The sequence below is a fragment of the Salvelinus sp. IW2-2015 genome, linkage group LG22, assembly GCF_002910315.2.
Source record: "Salvelinus sp. IW2-2015 linkage group LG22, ASM291031v2, whole genome shotgun sequence".
NCBI lineage: Eukaryota > Metazoa > Chordata > Actinopteri > Salmoniformes > Salmonidae > Salvelinus > Salvelinus sp. IW2-2015.
In genome coordinates, this window is record NC_036862.1 from 37,283,628 (window position 1) to 37,301,544 (window position 17,917).

At 42.3% G+C, this 17,917-nt stretch overlaps 2 protein-coding genes across 2 annotated transcripts; both read right to left on the minus strand.

Annotated features, from left to right (window-relative positions):
- Window positions 1–5,212: 5,212 nt before the first annotated feature.
- LOC111949500 (zinc finger protein 239-like) lies at window positions 5,213–6,714 on the minus strand. Its single transcript, XM_023966734.2, has 2 exons — window positions 6,398–6,714; window positions 5,213–6,126 (listed from the first exon to the last, which is right to left on the minus strand). The coding sequence occupies exons 1-2, from the start codon at window positions 6,591–6,593 to the stop codon at window positions 5,300–5,302; spliced, it is 1,023 nt and encodes a 340-aa protein (XP_023822502.1). The 5' UTR covers window positions 6,594–6,714; the 3' UTR covers window positions 5,213–5,299.
- Window positions 6,715–7,976: 1,262 nt separating this feature from the next.
- Window positions 7,977–17,499, minus strand: LOC111982761 (oocyte zinc finger protein XlCOF22-like). Its single transcript, XM_024014351.2, has 3 exons — window positions 17,344–17,499; window positions 13,424–13,584; window positions 7,977–9,386 (listed from the first exon to the last, which is right to left on the minus strand). Exons 1-3 carry the CDS (start codon window positions 17,497–17,499, stop codon window positions 8,189–8,191), a joined length of 1,515 nt encoding a protein of 504 aa, XP_023870119.2. The 3' UTR covers window positions 7,977–8,188.
- Between the last annotated feature and the right edge of the window lie 418 nt (window positions 17,500–17,917).

A 17,917-nucleotide genomic window follows, 5' to 3' on the forward strand; every position in this document is an offset into this window, starting at 1 on the left:
CAAGCCAACTTGCAGGTCCTTTCAACTAAAGCAAACCATTGAGAGGAAAACAGCCCCATTGTTTCTACCTGCCTAACACTGCAGTAGAAGTAATGGACCACACGATGTTCAATGAAAAACATTCAAGGTTAAATCCTTTAGTCTTGTGAGGTAGCCTAGTTTGAAGCATCCTAGGTGAATGTCTAATACAGAAGTTGTGGACATTGGGGTAATGAGCAGAAATTTGATATGAAAAAAAACCCAAATCCTGTTCCTCAGACACTGCAAATAAAAATATATATATTTTTACCTTATTTAACAAGGCAAGTCAGTTAGAACATAATTTCTTATTTTCAATGATGGCCTAGGAACTGTGGGTTAACTACCTTGTTGCCAAAATCTTTTCGGTTTACTAGTTTCCAACGCTGGCTAAACCACTATAGATTACCTGCCGCCCACTGCAATTTAAAAAAATATTATTTAAGTTTACAACACAATTTGTTTTTGCTATTCCTACTTTGCATCTGGAGCGCGCCTTTACTATAGCCTTCTCAGCCTAAGCATCAGGCCGTACTCGCCGGTTCCAGTTTCTTGATTTAGTATAGTGTTACTCCCATCATTTGTGATATGTCAGCTACAGTGAGGGAGGCCTGTGGCGATGTGCTTATAAGACCAGCTGGCCAAGCTTTCTGCCAACTGACAGGGAGTAGGCGACAATGAAGCCACAAAGCGCCCCCTGGTTTTCTCTTGAAAACAACCAAATCATTCTCGGCTCTTCACCATCTTCATTCTGTTTCGAATACCCCTACTCTTTTTAGCCAGGTCCTTATGGCTGGATTCCGGTTCGCAGGCGCGATTTGTAATCCATCCCACAGCCACCCCATGCTTATCACCATTATTGTATTCACTCCAGTGTGATTTAACAATCAAATAATAGCATATCCAAACCAAGCCGTTTGTGAATTGAACTAGTACAAAACTTCTGTTATGCTTGAATTCTGTGGAGTTCTTTTTGAGAAAGATTGGTATAACCAGCCAGTCAGAAATATTGTGTTGTGGAAAACATGCGACAGTTCTCCATAATCAAGAGCTTTGTCTTGCCAGAAAAAACGTGAATCTAGATTGTGTAACTGTTCAATTGAGGAAGCTTTGGGGGCATTACCCCAAGGGGTCAGATTATTTGGTTAGGGGCCTCACTTACAAAATTACCTTGGTCAGTCTATTAGAATTGATGTATTCAATAAAAACACCCATTAGATAACCAAAGTGGTTGTACTTTTCACAACAGTTCGATTGCATTATGTGCCACATCTGCAATTACCACGCTGCAAGTATCTGCACAGAAGGTTAAACAAAGTAGTTCACAGGTATAGACAATGGCATATTAAAGAAGGGGCAACTTCAGGCTAAAGTCGTCTGCTGCAAATTGGTATACTACTTTCCATGTTGCTTAGGCACACCAGAATGACTGCCATGCATAAAGACACTAGCGGGTACCATGTGTTTCCCACATGGTTAAGGAAGAGTCACAGGGTGCACTTTCTAACCATGCACTGACAAAATCTCCACAGGGGACAAGGAAAAAAAGGGCTTGCTCCAATCTGAACAAGCTTGTGCTTGCCAACCAGTCATATCATTTGACTACGAAGGATGACACTTGTTGGGGTTGACTACAACATGTAAGGGAAGTAAAGATGCCAAAAGTGTGTTCCTTTTGAGAAAAGTTATGAGGCACTTTTCATTTGTTATATTTTTTAGTAATTCTCATGGCAGAACCCTCATGTTCTGTGGTGAGGTCTTTTCTTGAAGGACTAAGGCTTAGCTGAATCAGTCCAGCCATATAAGCCTACAGAGACCAACCCTAAGATACACTAACCACCCCCCATCTGAACAAAGACAGCAACTGGCAAGATAAAGCATGTTCTGTGCCAATGTAATCTGATGCATTTATTCCATTGAAAGAGATTACATTTACACCCTTCCCATCATTGGGATAACTGTGGAATTGTACAACTTACTGAGCTGTTCKCCATTCTGCATGCCAGCAAAATATTGTCAATGACGCCACACTTAAAAGCCATCATGAGTCAGCTTAAATAACTTAACGTAGCTAAGGTAGACAAGGTATTAGGCTTTGCAATATGTACAAACAGCCATATGATATCACACTATATGCCAGACAAGAGTTGCTAATTGAACTTGACCAAGTTTGAAAGTGATTGTTCCTGTTTTAATCCTACTGGACATGACCCACTGGTAAAATGACTGTAGRACCATGAGAAAAGCAACATCCAATACTAACTGGTGTGGTTCAACTGTCCTTCAGTATTGCAGTCAGAGTTTCACAGTCTTCAAACCAGTTGACCAATGAATGCACTGCATCGCACAAGAGTTGGCCAGTGAGGTCCTTTCACAATGGGATTCGGCCAAGTGCACCCTTTCACAACATGAAATTGGGTCTATGGGTACATCGAGGTTCCTCTCACCACAGTCTAAAAACTGAACTGCTGAGGCATGAAGCAAGGTCACAGATACCTTGGTCAATCTTCAGAATCATAGGCCATTTGAGTGACTGGTCCTATAGACACATTCTTCAAGTTTTCCTGCAACAGTGTATTTTCTATAGAGAGCAAAAACATTGAATAACCCTGTCCTAAAGACTGCTGCATTCAGGGAACAAAACCTGTGAAGCGCCAACACACCTTCACTTATCCTGAGAAAAAGCATTCTGTGTAGACTGTAGCAGCATGTCATCAAAGCCTATCCACTTACGGTGTGCGCCATTTCAGCCTGGTTAACATTACCCTGTGGCAGGCAGACCGTTTCTGTCTTGTCATCCTGACTTGCAGAGCAAGCATGAGGAAATGTTTGGTTTACACCACAATGGAGTTAACTAATGGATTACATCATTCCTACTTCCTTATTCAAACGGAGGAGGAACCAGTTCTCTGAATCTGGGAGACAGTAATGTCAGTCGAGGGCAGATAACATTGRATTTGTATAAATCATATGTAACTAACCAACTACGTTGAATGTGGTATTTTAGGTTGTCTTCTGCATTTAGTGTCATTTAACTACACCCATTAGTGTCACGTGGGAGAACCAATGTTGACTAGTTGGGCGTGACAGCGTCAACGTACGTGCCRTGACAGGAGTAAGTAAGTGTTATAAAATTGCAATTCCTGTTTAGTAGCTCACAACCATAGTCTAAATTAGACAACACCTGAAAATAGAAACCCATAGTTATATAGTTCTGCCCATAGTTAATTAACATTAACGACCAAGTTGCAATGCATGAAACGTGCAAGAGCCGTGGTCATATCTAGCTAGCCACAAGTGCAGTAAGTTAATTATTAGCCACACATGATACGACAGCTAGCTAGTAACATTAATTTAAAAGATAACAGAAGTTTAACGGAATTATTATTCGAGCAGACTACGATAACGTTTACGCAGCTATAAACCTCACAACATGTTATTCTAGCTAGCTAATGCCTGCCTGGCCTTGGCTAGTAGTGCATAGCGGTCAATCCAATCAGTTACCGTTGAAGTCTCCGGTGTCCGCTACGACCACGGTGTGTTTCTTCAGCTGCTCCAACGCCGACTCCATCTTTCGCCGTTTGTCTGGTGACACACTAGACATGATGAAGGGAAACAAGAGAGCTTTTATATTCACAAAGCACGTGAGACAGACGGAATTTTGGATCGACGAAAGCACGGTGTGGACGGCGGCGCTCGGAAGCTGGAGAGACAGGGGCGCGCACGTTGGCTGTTTGAAATCGGTTTGAAGCAACAAGTTGCTCTCGTCCAATGGAGAACGATACTTGCTCTCACGCCTCGTACTGCTACTTGAATTGACCAATAGAATGACTTGTCGGGGAAATAGTTCATAGACCTCTTGTGCATATTTTAGGTACATACATCAGGTGTTGTACACAGTATGTCTTTTTTCATTGCTCTGATTATGAAAACATACTAAAAGCAAAGAAATTCAAAGGAAAATACCAAGATTGTTGGTTGTGTCAAGAGGTTGTAGGCTCATGCACTTAATATTTAAATACATGAATATAATGTAGTACAAAGTTAATCTGTAATAGATAATGTAGGATATAATCTGTAATGAATGAACAAAATCTTACCTACATAACTTGATTAACTACATATTAGTTTACAATATTTAGCTGAGCTGAAGAACACATGACACTGTTGAACAAGTCAGCCACGCACAGAAGTAATGGGGAACATTCAGTAAGACTATAAAATTCAAGTATGGATTGCAATTATCTACGTAAATCATACATGATAAAGTGGGTTACAGAAACAAATGAAAAAGCTAACATTTATAARAAAGATCACAATAATAAAAAACAACGTAACTATTTTACCTTGATAGATGTCTTTGTGTATGTATATTCAGGGTACATACAGGATATGACAAACAGTGTGTTGGACAGTATGTCCTTTTAGTTCATTGCTCTGATTAACAACCCATTTATATGCCTAACATTAGGCCTGGCAAAACATCTCAAACAAAAATACCAGGGGCCGGTTTCCCGAATACAGGTTAAACCTAGTCCTGGATTCAAAATCATTCTTGTTGGAGAGATTGTTGAAAGTATGTTCTGGTCCAGGACTAGGCATAATCTGGATCTGTAAAAACAACCCCAAGAGTTTGGTCATGGCAATGAGMTAGTTGCAGGCTTATGCACTTGCTTTAGCGAGMGATTTGTGACTGTTCCAAAATAGAGCAGCAGGTAGCCTCGGGGTTAGAGTGTRGGGCCAGCAACTGAAAGGCCACTGGGTTGAATCCTGGAGCCGACAAGGTGAAAGAAATCTGTTGCTGGGCCCTTGAGCAAGGCGCTTAACCCAATTGCTCCAGGGGAGCTGGACAATGGTGACCCTGGCCGTGACCCCACTCACTGAGGGTGTCTTAGGGACAGTTGGGATATGCAACAAACACGTTTCCATTACACACTTGTGTGCAACAGGACAAATAAGACCCCCCCCCCCCAAAAAAAGTATTATTATTTAAATCTATCAATGTTGGCACAGAGTTTGAAAGCCCCCAGTATATCCACTTTAATGTCTAGTAACAACAATACATGATGATTGTCATCTGGTAGATCTTGGTGTTAGAGCAGTGTCCTGAAAGAAAGCAACTGGTCTGTAGAAGAGATTTACAACACACAAAATTGCATGAATGAATGACAGCGATAGTCAGAGAAATTGTCTAAAGCACACGCAGATGGTACCYAGGTTAACATAAGATATGTCCTGTGCTGTTTGTCATTATCACATAAATGAACAGGAGTCCCTAATGCTAGCAGGGATCTGGGCTTTCCTCACTGCTCTGCAATTGAACCTTCTTATGAACAGTCCTCATATGTTTTTTCAAGGTTGTCATCTGACTGAAGCATTTTCCGCAACTGTCGCACCTAAACGGCTTTTCTCCCGTGTGAATGCGCTGGTGGCGTTTTAGGTCACTTACTGAAATAAAGCCCTTCTCACAGTCGGCACACCGATAGGGTCTTTCCCCTGTGTGTACCCTCATATGCTCATTCAGTCGGTTTCGCCTGAAGCTTTTGCCACAAACGCTGCACTGGTACGGTTTCTCTCCTGTGTGAGTCCTCATGTGTGTGCCCAGGTCCCCCTTGCGGCTGAAGCACTTGCCACATTCTTTGCACCAATGTGGCCTCTCCCCTGTGTGAATTCTCTGATGCGTTTTTAAATGGTTGTTATTAGTAAACCTTTTCCTGCACACAGGGCACTTGTATGGTCTATCARCTGTGTGAGCCCTCATTGGTGCTTTCAGCTCACTGTTTGTCGCAGTGTCAAGAGGACTTTGTCCTTTCTTTGCCTGTGTATGTTTTGACTTTGACATGGTCTGAGAGTTACTGGTTGATTCTAATGCCCCATAGTCCTCTCCATCATGGTTGGTTTTGATCGGTTCTGTTGAGTTGGTGGGAAGGGAGGCCCTCTTGCTGTTCTTCACAATTTGGTAAAGGTATGAGCTCTGGGGTGAGTCCTGACTCATGGCACTTTCCACACAGGGAGGAATGAATATGGACTCTGTGTCCTCTTGATCACTCCACTCCTGTTTAGAGGGAACCTGCTCTCCAGAGACAGAGACAGTGAGCTGCTGGAGGTCTGAAAAGAAAGATGGGGAAGTTACTTACCATTGAGATATATCAACAYACTTCAGTTTTACTTCTTCCCCTTAGCTCGCAACACATTTACACACTAGACTCACACTGACATTACAGAGTGCAGTGAGAAGTGATCGCTATCTAATTCTGATGCCTGATTAGCTAGCTAATAACAATTRAGGTTGAGCACAGTTGTCCTATGGTTGTCACAGTTGTCTAACTAGCTAGCTAATAATCGTAATAATGTTTACAGAACCATTCATCTTACACACCTGCTCTTTGTGATTCTCTATCAGGTTTGAAACCGAAATCTAGCAACAGCTTCCGTAGATGGTCGTTCTCCACTTTTGATCTGGAGACTTCTTCCTGGTACGATGTTATAGTCTTCTCCACTGCCCCAAATATATCCACAGCCGCCGCAGTTAATCGGGCAGTAAGAAACGCATTCAACGAATGTAGTTTAGACATTTTAGGTTGAAWAAAGTAATAACACTGAGCCACGGCAAAGATTAGGGATATATCTGTTGAACGGGACTAGCACGTAAACAGAGAAAAGTAAGAACATTTTGTCGTAAAAAAGTCGTAAAAACTGCCTCTGTTCTTTCATGGTTCATTCATTGGCTGAAACGTCGTAACCGACATTGCACTACCACCTGCTGTACTGGAGTAATAGCCGTTCTTATTATAGCTCAGTGCACATAAAAAGGACAGGGCAGAATGCATGGAACTCCCTTCCATTTCATATTGCGCAAATGAACAGCGAACCTGGTTTAAAAAAACAGATAAAGCAACACCTCATGGCACAACGCCTCTCTCCTATTTGACCTAGATAGTTTGTATGTATTGATATGTAGGCTACGTGTGCYATTTTTAAATTGATGTAGTTCTGTCTTTGTCTATTAATGTTGTATTATGTCATGTTTTGCGTGGACCCCAGGAAGAGTAGCTGCTGCTTTCACAACAGCTAATGTRGATCCTAATAAAATACCAAATACCATAACTCTCCTCGAGACAAACAAACTTTTCACAATTTTGTTATAGCTGTGAACTAGCTCACCTGATTCACCTATTCAAGGTCTTGATAATGAATCATTATTATTCAGGGGGTGCTTGTTGGCCTGACATTTTTGTTGTTGTTGCATATCCCAAATCCCCCTGAGACACCCGCAGGGAGTGGGGTCATGAACAGGGTCACCATTGTACAGCACCCCTGGAGCAATTAAGTGCCTTGCTCAACGGCAGAGCAACAGATTTTTTCACCTAATTAGTTGACAAGTTGAATCGGGGGTGCTAACTCTGGAATAGATCAACTAAATGGAATGACTGGGGGTCGCCAAGGAGAGGTTTGAGATCCGTTGATTTACCAGACACTCTTATCCAGAGCGACTTACAGGAGCAATTAGTGTTAAGTGCCTTGCTCAAGGGTATATCTACAGATTTTTCACCTAGTCTGATTGGTGATTCAAACCAGAAACCTTTCAGTTACTGAGACAACGCTCTTAACCGCTAGGCTACCTGACGCCCTGGATCATGAACGGTCACGTTTCATGAACGGTCACTTTTCTTCCACGCTTCTTTCTACCACATTTCCATCTACCAGAGCAGAGTTTTGATGAAAAATAGGCTGTCATAATACCGGCTTCTTGTTAATCAAGACATATTTACTGAACAATGAGCCCAACAAATATCCTTGGAGTGCAGATAGTTTACAAAGTGGAGAAACTCCCTCTCTGTCCCAAGTCGACAGACAGTCATTCATAAAACATGTTTCATATGTCTGGAGTGATTCTATCATAGGGACTCAGAGGGTTAGAAACGCAGTCTTTGTGCTATATAGAAACAACAGCAATGTGACTTTTCATGTTGATCATTCTTTTATTGATACCAACATAAATCACCAACAACGACCGAAAGGTACAGACAGGTAAAGGTTAACTTTGGATGAAAGTTACAAATGGGCAATGTAAATAAGTGAATAAAAATTAACATTGAAACATCTAAACAATATTGCTGAAACATGCATTGCACAGATTTTCTCCCTGTGTATGTCCCATCTTGAGTTCTCATATCTTCTCTCGTGGAACAGCACCTGCCTCAGATGTGTGTGTCATCATGTGTTTCTTCAGGGTTACATTGAGCCTAAAGCATTCGCCACAATCATGACATCGATACGGTTTCTCTCCCGTGTGAGTCCTCATGTGCTCTGTCAGTTTTTCCTTTCGGTTGAAGCACTTCCCACAATCTTGGCACTGATGCTGTTTGCCTCCTGTGTGAACTTCTTGCATGTGGCGGCTTAGATTTAGAACACCTAATCCACACACAGCGCACCTGCACAATGACTTATTCCCTGTGTGACTCGCCATATGCGCTCTCAGGTTTCCTTGCAGTGCGTAGCATTTGCCACATTGCATACAGCTGTATGGTTTTGCTCCACTGTGGGATGTCATATGGTCTGTCAGGTGCTCCTTCCGCGTGTAGCATTTCCCACATACATTGCATTGATGTGGTCTCTCTCCTGTGTGGAGCTTCTTGTGACGACTTAAGTGACTTGGAAATGTAAAGCATCTGGCACAGAAAGGGCACTTGTGTGGCTTCTCCCCTGTGTGTGTCCTCATGTGAAGTATCAGTCTCGTGTTTAGACYGAAGCGTTTGCCACATTCATGGCAGCAGAACGATTTCTCCCCTGTGTGAGTCAGCATATGCATCGTTAGGCTATTCTTGCGGTTGAAGCATTTACCACAGTCTTTGCACTCGTATGGTTTCTCACCTGTGTGAGTTCTCTTGTGGATTTCCAAATGACAAGGTCTGTCATAGGTTGCTGTGCACTCGGTACAACTGTAGAGCCTCTTCCTTGTGTGAAGCCTCAATGGCGCTTTCAACTCACTGGTTGTCTTGCCCTCGGTGCAGATGGAAGACCTTTGTCCTTTCTTTAACCGTGTTCTCTTCATTTTGAGAGGCTTTAATTGTGTGAGGGGAGTGTCACTGGTTGATTCTGATATTTTGTTGTCCTCTCCATCTGGATTTGTTTGGATCGGTTCTGCTGCAATGGTGGGAAGGGAGTTCTTCAGAGTTTGGTAAAGTCGTGAGCGCTCGGGTGAGTCCTGATCACTGTTGCTTTCCACACAGGGGGAAATGAATATGGACTCGATGATCTCTTGATCGCTCCACTCCTCCTCACAGTGCTGCTGCTCAGGGGGAACCTCATCTCCAGAAACAGTGAGAGTGAGCTGCGGGGGGTCTGGAAAGAAAGATATGAAATAACTTTAAAGAAAAATCTATACATTTCAATAAATAATCACCCTCTGTGACTTGAGACTGTAATGACATCATTTATTAGCTAATGTTAGCATAATTTACATACACAGTGTTATATATGTGCTTTTATTGACKCTGGTGTATTTGAGCCAGGTGCCCCATTCAAATCCCACGGCAAARTCGGGACAAAACAAAAGTGATTAATTAGCACGTAGATTAGGATTCTGTGTTTTCACATGCAAACGTGATTGCTTTTGATAAAAACGCTTAATCTGCCTTCCAAACTAGATTGAAAAGTCTAACATATTTAATGGAACAGAACGATGCACCATGCTGGTTAGTCGACAACATGACCGANGAGGGAGAGAGCAGAGAGAGCAGAGAGAGAGAGAGAGAGAGAGAGAGACAAAATTCTACAAAGTGGGCTTGGTGGTAAGGTGTATGACTTAATAAAATGTATGTACAAAGAAAACAAGTATGCAATAAAAATCCAAAACCACAGAACAGAATTATTTTCACAATGTCAAGGTGTGAGACAAGGCTGCAGTTTGAGTCCAAATCTTTTTCTTTTCAACATTTACTGTATATCAATGAATTAGCAGACATGTTGGACCATTCTCCAGCCCCAGGACTCACACTATTTGACACAGAGGTGAAATACCTGCTATWTGCTGATGACTTGGTACTTCTATCACCAACCAAAGAAGGTCTTCAACAGAACATTAATATTCTAGAGCAATAATTGGGCCCTAGCAGTAAATTTCCAAAAAACGAAAATCATGTTTCCCCCCCCKAAAAAACAGATGTCAGAAACACAAATATAAATTCACCCTGAACAACACCATAATTGAACACACTAAAAATTACACCTACTTTGGTCTGACCATATCTGCATCGGGAAACTTTAATATGACAGTGAATGCACTCAAAGAAAAAGCCCGCAGAGCATTGTATGCAATAAAAATTAAATTATTCAATATCAACATCCCAACTAGAAATTGGACCAAAATATTTGACAGTGTAATCCTACCAATAGCTCTTTACGGAAGTGAGGTTTGGGGGCCACTCAATAAACTGGACTTTAATATGTGGGACAAACATCCAATTGAAGCCCTACATGCATAATTCTGTTGGAAAATTCTACAAGTCCAGAGAAAGACACCAACTAATGTATGTAGGGCAGAATTGGGCCGCTTTCCAGTAGTAATGAAAATACAGAAAAGATCATTCAAATCTAAATTCAAGTCTGCAATTTAAAGCACTTCAAACCCAAGAGCTGAGCCCAGAAACGAGCCCTCTCAGTCAGCTGGTGTTGGACCTCACCAACCAAGCTGACACCAGCACCGCTTCAAAAGAAAGAATTCCAATAAACAAAATCATGAAGCAATCAAAGGACTCATATTTACAACATTGGAAAAACGAAACAAAATCCCAAAGCCGACTAAATTGCTATCTGACCCTAAACAGAGAATATGAATTGGCTGAWTATCTCTACTCTGTCAGAGATACGAAGCAGAGACAGATCCTTACCAAGTACAGGCTGAGTGACCAATTGGCAATAAAACGGCAGAATCAGAAAAACGAAATGCTACCCAAAGAGAAAGGTGGGTTATGTGGTCCTGCACAACAGGGAGGTAGAAAAGAGATGCGCTTCTCCTTACGTATAAATATCTCACAAAGAGAATTATTATCATGTAATACTACATTATCCAACTGTAACATAAACCCGAGGAAAAAACGCAAAAATACCAGCATGGGGCGAAGAAGCAATTGGCTCTCTTGCAGCCAAATAGTATTAGCCTGCTATATAGGCCTGAGGGACACTGAATAATAATTGCGTATAAGTAGTAATACTTATATTACTATTATGTTTAACTATTATTGTTTATCATTCAAATAGTAAGGTATGGGTGATACTGATGCTAGCAGTTTAATGATGGTGTGGTAGTATGAATGATGCAGAAGTAGTTGTATACTGATTAATGGTAGTATAGAAGCGGAAGAGAAGTATTGAGTACGAAATGTATGTAGTGTAGTAGTGGTAATGAAGATAGCATTTACGTGATGGGTGGAGTAAGTAGTTGTACAGAATGATAGCATTTAGGTGATGGTGGTGGGTAGAGTGGTGAATGATGATAGTAGCTGTGTACTTGATGGAATGTGAAAGTAGTAGGGAATGAAAGTATTGTAGTACGATGTTACAGGTAAAGTAGTAGAAAGTAGTAATGAGATGGTATTGCATACTGATGAATGGTGTATTTAGAGTAAGAACGGAGTTAGTACTGGAATGAATGGTATAAGTCAGTGGGTAATGATATAGTGAGGTAGTACTGATGTAAGGTCAGTAGTAAGGTGGTAAGACTGATGGTATTTGTAGTCACGATGTAATGGATAGTCAGTAGCAGTAATGATGATGGTATGGTCGTACTCGGATGTAATGGTAAGTAGTGTAAGATGAAGTATATGTAGTATGAGTAAGGTAGTTATAGTGGTAAGAAGTAGTGCTGTAAGTAACGATGTAAATGGTGGAAGTAGGTATGCTAACGAGATGCGTTATTGGTACGATGTAAGGTAAGTATATGGAAGAGAGAGATTGAGTACGAGTAAGGTAGTAGTATAGAGTAGAATGAAGGTAGTGTAGTACTAAATGTCAAATGGAGTAGTAAGAAATGATGATATAGTAGGGTAGTACGATAATGGCAGATTAGAGTATAGAGATGAGTAAGTTGTATTAACGGATATGAGTGTATAGTAAGAAATGGGAGTTGTAGTACAGATAATGGGTAGCAGGGTAATGAGAAGTAGTAGTTTAAGGTACTGAGTAATTGGTAGTAGTAGTGGTAATGATGATATAGTAGTTGTATACGATGTAATGGTAAGTAGGAGTTAAGATGATAGTAATTGTAGACTGTTACATGTATGGAGTGGTAATAGATGATGAAGTAGTTTAGTACTGATGTAAGGTACGAGAGAGAATTGATGCAGAATAATTGTTAGCTACTGATGTAAGTGAACATTACCATTATCTAGTTATAAGTATTTATTAGTATTCATTTTCATTATCGATTTTATATTAGTACATTTAGCTATTGATGTTACACATTTATTGTTATATTTTTTTATTTAATAAGTGGAGAAGAGAGAGAAGAAAGAGAGAGAGAGAAGAGAGGAGAGAGAGAGAGAGAGAGAGAGAGAGAGAGAGAGAAGAGAAGAGAGTGAGAGAGAGAGAGAGAACGAGAAGAGAGAAAGAGAGAGGAGAGAGAGAGAGACGAGAGGAGGGGCCTGGTGGTGACAGCAGGCCACGAACACAGTGATCTATAACAGGAATCAGGGAGGGAGACCGTGAGAGGTCTGGAGCAGCAGTGAAGGAGGAGACACGCAGACAGAGGGATCTGGGAAGGAAAACAGCAACAGTAGGGATTCGGAGGAAACACAGCAGACAGTAGGGATAGTCCCAACAGTGGGAGGCAACACAGCAGACAGAGGGATCTGGGAGTGAACACAGCAGACAGTAGGATCTGGGAGAACACAGCAACAGTAGGACTGGAGGGAACACAGCAGACAGTAGGATCTGGAGGAACACAGAAGAAAGAAGGATCGTGAGGTCTGGGAGAACACAAGAAGTAGGATCTGAGTCTGGGAAGGAACACAGAAAGTAGGGATCTGAGGTCGGGAGAACACGAATTAGGGGATCTGAGGTCTGGGAAACACAGAATAAGGGATCTGAGTGCTGGAGGAACACAGAAAGTAGGGATCTGAGGTCTGGAGGAACACAGAAGTAGGGATCTGAGGTCGGAGGAAACAACAGAAGTCGGATTGAAGGTCTGGGAGGAACACAGAAGAACGTAGCAATCTGAAAAGGAGGAAAGAAAGAGAGAACTAAAAATCTGTCAAGTTTTGGTGATGAATTGTGCCAAGCCAAATTATTCAGCCTCCAGAGGTGAATAGGCGCTGTTGCGCCTTTTCTCCAACTGTCTGTGTGGGTGGACAATTTCAGTTGTCAGTGATGTGTACGCCGAGGAACTAACTTTCCACCTTCTCACTGCGTCCCGTCGATGTGATAGCAGGGCTCCCTCGCTGTTTCCCTGAAGTCCACGATCACTCCTTTTTTTAACGTTGAGTGAGAGGTTACATTCTGGCACCACACTCCCAAAGACCTCACCTCCTCCCGTAGCTGTCCGTCACTGTTTGGTATACAGCCATACTGTTGTGCCACTGTCACATCCATGAGAACAACAATCAAGACATACGTTCCCATGGAGACAGACAATCAAAGACATACGTTCCCATGGAGACAGACAACAAAGACATACATTCCCATGGAGACAGACAATGACATAACGTCCCATGAGACAGACAGTCAAAACATACATCCTGGAGACAGATATAAAGACTACGTTCCCATGGAGACAGTGACAAGACTACGTCCCATGGAGACAGATAGTCAAAGACATCACACTCCCATGGAGTCAGATGATTAAAGACATACGTTCCCATGGAGACAGATGCAATGACATAGTGTCCATGGAGACACGACATCAAGGACGAATCTTCCATGGAGAAGACGATCAATAGCATACACTCCCATGGAGAGACCGACCGATCCAATGACATAACGTTCCCATGGAGACAGATGATCAAGACATATGTTCCCATGGAGACAACGATCAATGAGCTCATGAGACAGATATCAATACATATGTTCCATGGAGACAGACGATCAATGACATACGTTCCATGGAGACGACGATCAAAGACATACCTCCCATGGAGACGACGATCCAATGACATATTTCCATGGAGAAGACATCAATGCATCCGTTCATCGGAGACAACGAAATCAATGACAAGTTCCCATGGAGACACACGATCAATGACATACGCTCCCATGGAGACAGAAAGACAATACATACGTTCCCATGGAGACACACGATCAATACAACCTCCCATGGAGACACGATATGAATCACGCCCTCAGGAGACAGAAGCATCGAAATGACCGAACGTCCCATGAGAGACACCGATCAATGACATCTCGCCCATGGAGACAGATGATCATGACATACGTTCCCATGAGAGACAGAAGATCAATGACATACATTCCATGGAGACAGGACGATCAATCACATACGTTCCATGGAGACAGAGATCAAAGACATACTTTCCCATGGAGACAGACGATAATGACAACATTCCATGGAGACAGGCGAATAAGCACTGTAGACAGACATCAAGACATGGAGACAGACAATCAAATACATCAGACAGCGATCAAATACATGGAGACAGACGATCAAGACATGGGCAAAGACATCAAAACATGGAGACAGACGATCAAAGAACATGGAGACAGACATACAAAAGACATGGAGAAAGACTATCAAAGACAATGGAAGACAGACGACATAGACATAGTCCATGAGACAGAGTCAGAGACATTCAATGGGACAGACGACAATGGACATACGTTCCATGGAGACGAAATCAAAGACATACGTCCATGGAGACAGACGATCAATGAATACATTATCCATGGAGACAGACGCATCAAAGACCATACGTTCCCATGAGACAGAACGATCAATGACTATACATTCCCATGGAGAAACCATGATCAATGACATACGTTCCCATGGAGACAGAAGATCAAAGACATACGTTCCCATGGAGACAGACGATCAATGACATACATTCCCATGGAGACAGACGATCAAATACATGGAGACAGACGATCAAAGACATGGAGACAGATGATCAAATACATGGAAACAGGCGATCAAATACATGGAAACAGGCGATCAAAGACATGGAGACAGATGATCAAAGACATGGAGACACACACACACACACACACGCATACACACACACACACCAGTCAGTCAGTTGACGTGTTAGAGTTATGAACCTTACACAACCTCTGTCGCCCTGGCTGACCCCTGGCTGACCCCTGGCTGTGCTGGTCAGTCAATCAGGAGGAAACGTGATGTCTTTCCCTGTAATGGGTCAGCGGGTCAGACGCGTGATCTATGGGGTGCTGAATTCTGTAGCCTTGCTGTGGGACTTACTGGGTAAACTAAATCCCCTTTGCCTCATTATCTGTCCTAGCCAAACCAGACCAGACCAGACCAGGCCTCTTGTCTCCCTCCCACCGTAGCATGGGCTTGTTCTTGGTCTTAACGTTGTCGTCATTGTTGTTGATTTTATCTCACTTTTTTGTTTCTTGTGGTCTTTCTTTCACATTTTCTATCTCTTACTCCCCCTTTCTCTCTCTCTCTGTCTCTCTTTTTCTCTCCCCTCTCTCTTTCTCTCTCTCTTTATCTCTCTCTCTCTGTTTCTCTCACTCTCTGTTTCTCTCACTCTCTTTCTCTGTCTCCCTCACTCTCTTTCTCTGTCTCTCTCACTGTCTCTGTCTCTCTCTCTCTCAATTCAATTTACACTCACACAAGTTCCAAAATAATAGGGACATTTCAAATGTCATATTATGTCTATACATTGTTCTAACGATGTGCAGTCACTTCACCCCTACCTCCATGTACAAATTACCTCGACTAACCTGTACCCCCGCACATTGATTCATAGTCACTTCACCCCTACCTCCATGTACAAATTACCTCGACTAACCTGTACCCCCGCACATTGATTCATAGTCACTTCAACCCTACCTCCATGTACAAATTACCTCGACTAACCTGTACCCCCACACATTGATTCATTGTCACTTCACCCCTACCTCCATGTACAAATTACCTCGACTAACCTGTACCCCCGCACATTGATTCGGTACTGGTACCTCCTGTATAAAGCCTCGTTATTGTTATTTTATTGTGCTACTTTTTATCTTTTTTTTTTTACTTTAGTTTATTTGGTAAATATTTTCTTAACTCTTTCTTGAATTGCATTGTGGGTTAAGGGCTTGTAAGTAAGCATTTCACGGTAAGGTCTACACATGTGACCAATAAAGTTTGATTTGATATGATGTGCAAAAGGGAAAATAAATAAACATAAATATGGGTTGTATTTACAATAGTGTTTGTTCTTCACTGGTTGCCCTTTTCTTGTGGCAACAGGTCACAAATCTTGCTGCTGTGACGGCACACTGTGGTATTTCACCCAGTAGATATGGGAGTTAATCAAAATTGTATTTGTTTTCGAATTCTTTGTGGGTCCGGCAGAAGGTTAGGAAGTGCAGCTCAGTTTCCACCTCATTTTGTGGGCAGTGTGCACATAGCCTGTCTTCTCTTGAGAGCCAGGTCTGCCTAAGGTGGCCTTTCTCAATAGCAAGGCTATGCTCACTGAGTCTGTACATAGTCAAAGCTTTCCTAAATGCTGCGGTCAGTCACAGTGGTCTCTCTCTCCCTCCCCTCTCTCTCGCTCTCTGTCCCCCCCCCCCCATCTCTCTCTTTCCTCCAAACTGGAGATGAGCTGAATGACTTATTAGAGTTTCCCTGATAAATTAATCTGATCATCAGATGGGACTCTTGCATCATGAGTGTGAGAGACAGGAAATGTCAAAATATTTGACAACCCTGATGACGGATGTAATCTCTACACACTCATAATGAGCACGTATATGAGAGTGTGTGTGTGTGTGTGTGTGTGATTCCTATTGTGTTCTAAATGTGGTCTTTCGCTTCTTTGTGACTGCTCTCTTTTTCACCAGACACATCCCATTATTCCCCTCAGCACGGGGTTTCTGATGACTCAGCTTGTTCTGTATTAATGCGGATGAGAACATCCATCTAGCATGTGCATACATACTTTCCCCTCTCCCATTACTCTCCCCTTAATATCCTCATGCTGGACCACGCTCTCTGGAGCGCAGCATAGCATTCCCACATGTAGGAATTCTGGACTTTCTRATGGCTAATGTGTTCTTTGAACGCAGTCCATCACACACATGCTCATAGACGGGCACACGGGTACGTGAACACACACACACATAAACACACACACATACACACACCAGTGGCTGTTGCTCGGCGACCATCCGGATCAGCCTCAGCAGGTGTTGTTGTTCCGGTGACTCGAGCTGTGACATCATGGCCGTCAGGTTGCCTAGGTGACGATGGATGGCACGGGGCTGTTTGGGGTAGACGGACGGCAGCACGCGTAGGAGCATGTGGTTACCTAGAGGGGGACGACACGGACAGACAGGGTCTAGGTATATGGTGTACGTGGCAACGGATTCAAGTCTCACCATTTGTTGTCAATATTCATTCCATGACGTTCATCCTTGAGGAAGAAAATGTAACATGTATAAATGCAAAAATACACATAATGTGTACCAGAATCCTTCAATATTTGCCCAAGAGAAATTGACCTTCATATCTAAACCATCTTTAAATATCTCATGCATCTGTACAATGTCTTCTGTCTTCAAATAGTAGTTTTATTAGTAGCTTCATCTCTTATGACATTACATGAACACGAACAATGCCTTTTATGTTTACTTTGTAGTTACTCCTTTTTCAACAAAGTCAGTTGGGATTGAATGATGTCTCCACAGATAAAGGATTGAATGATGTCTCCACAGTAAA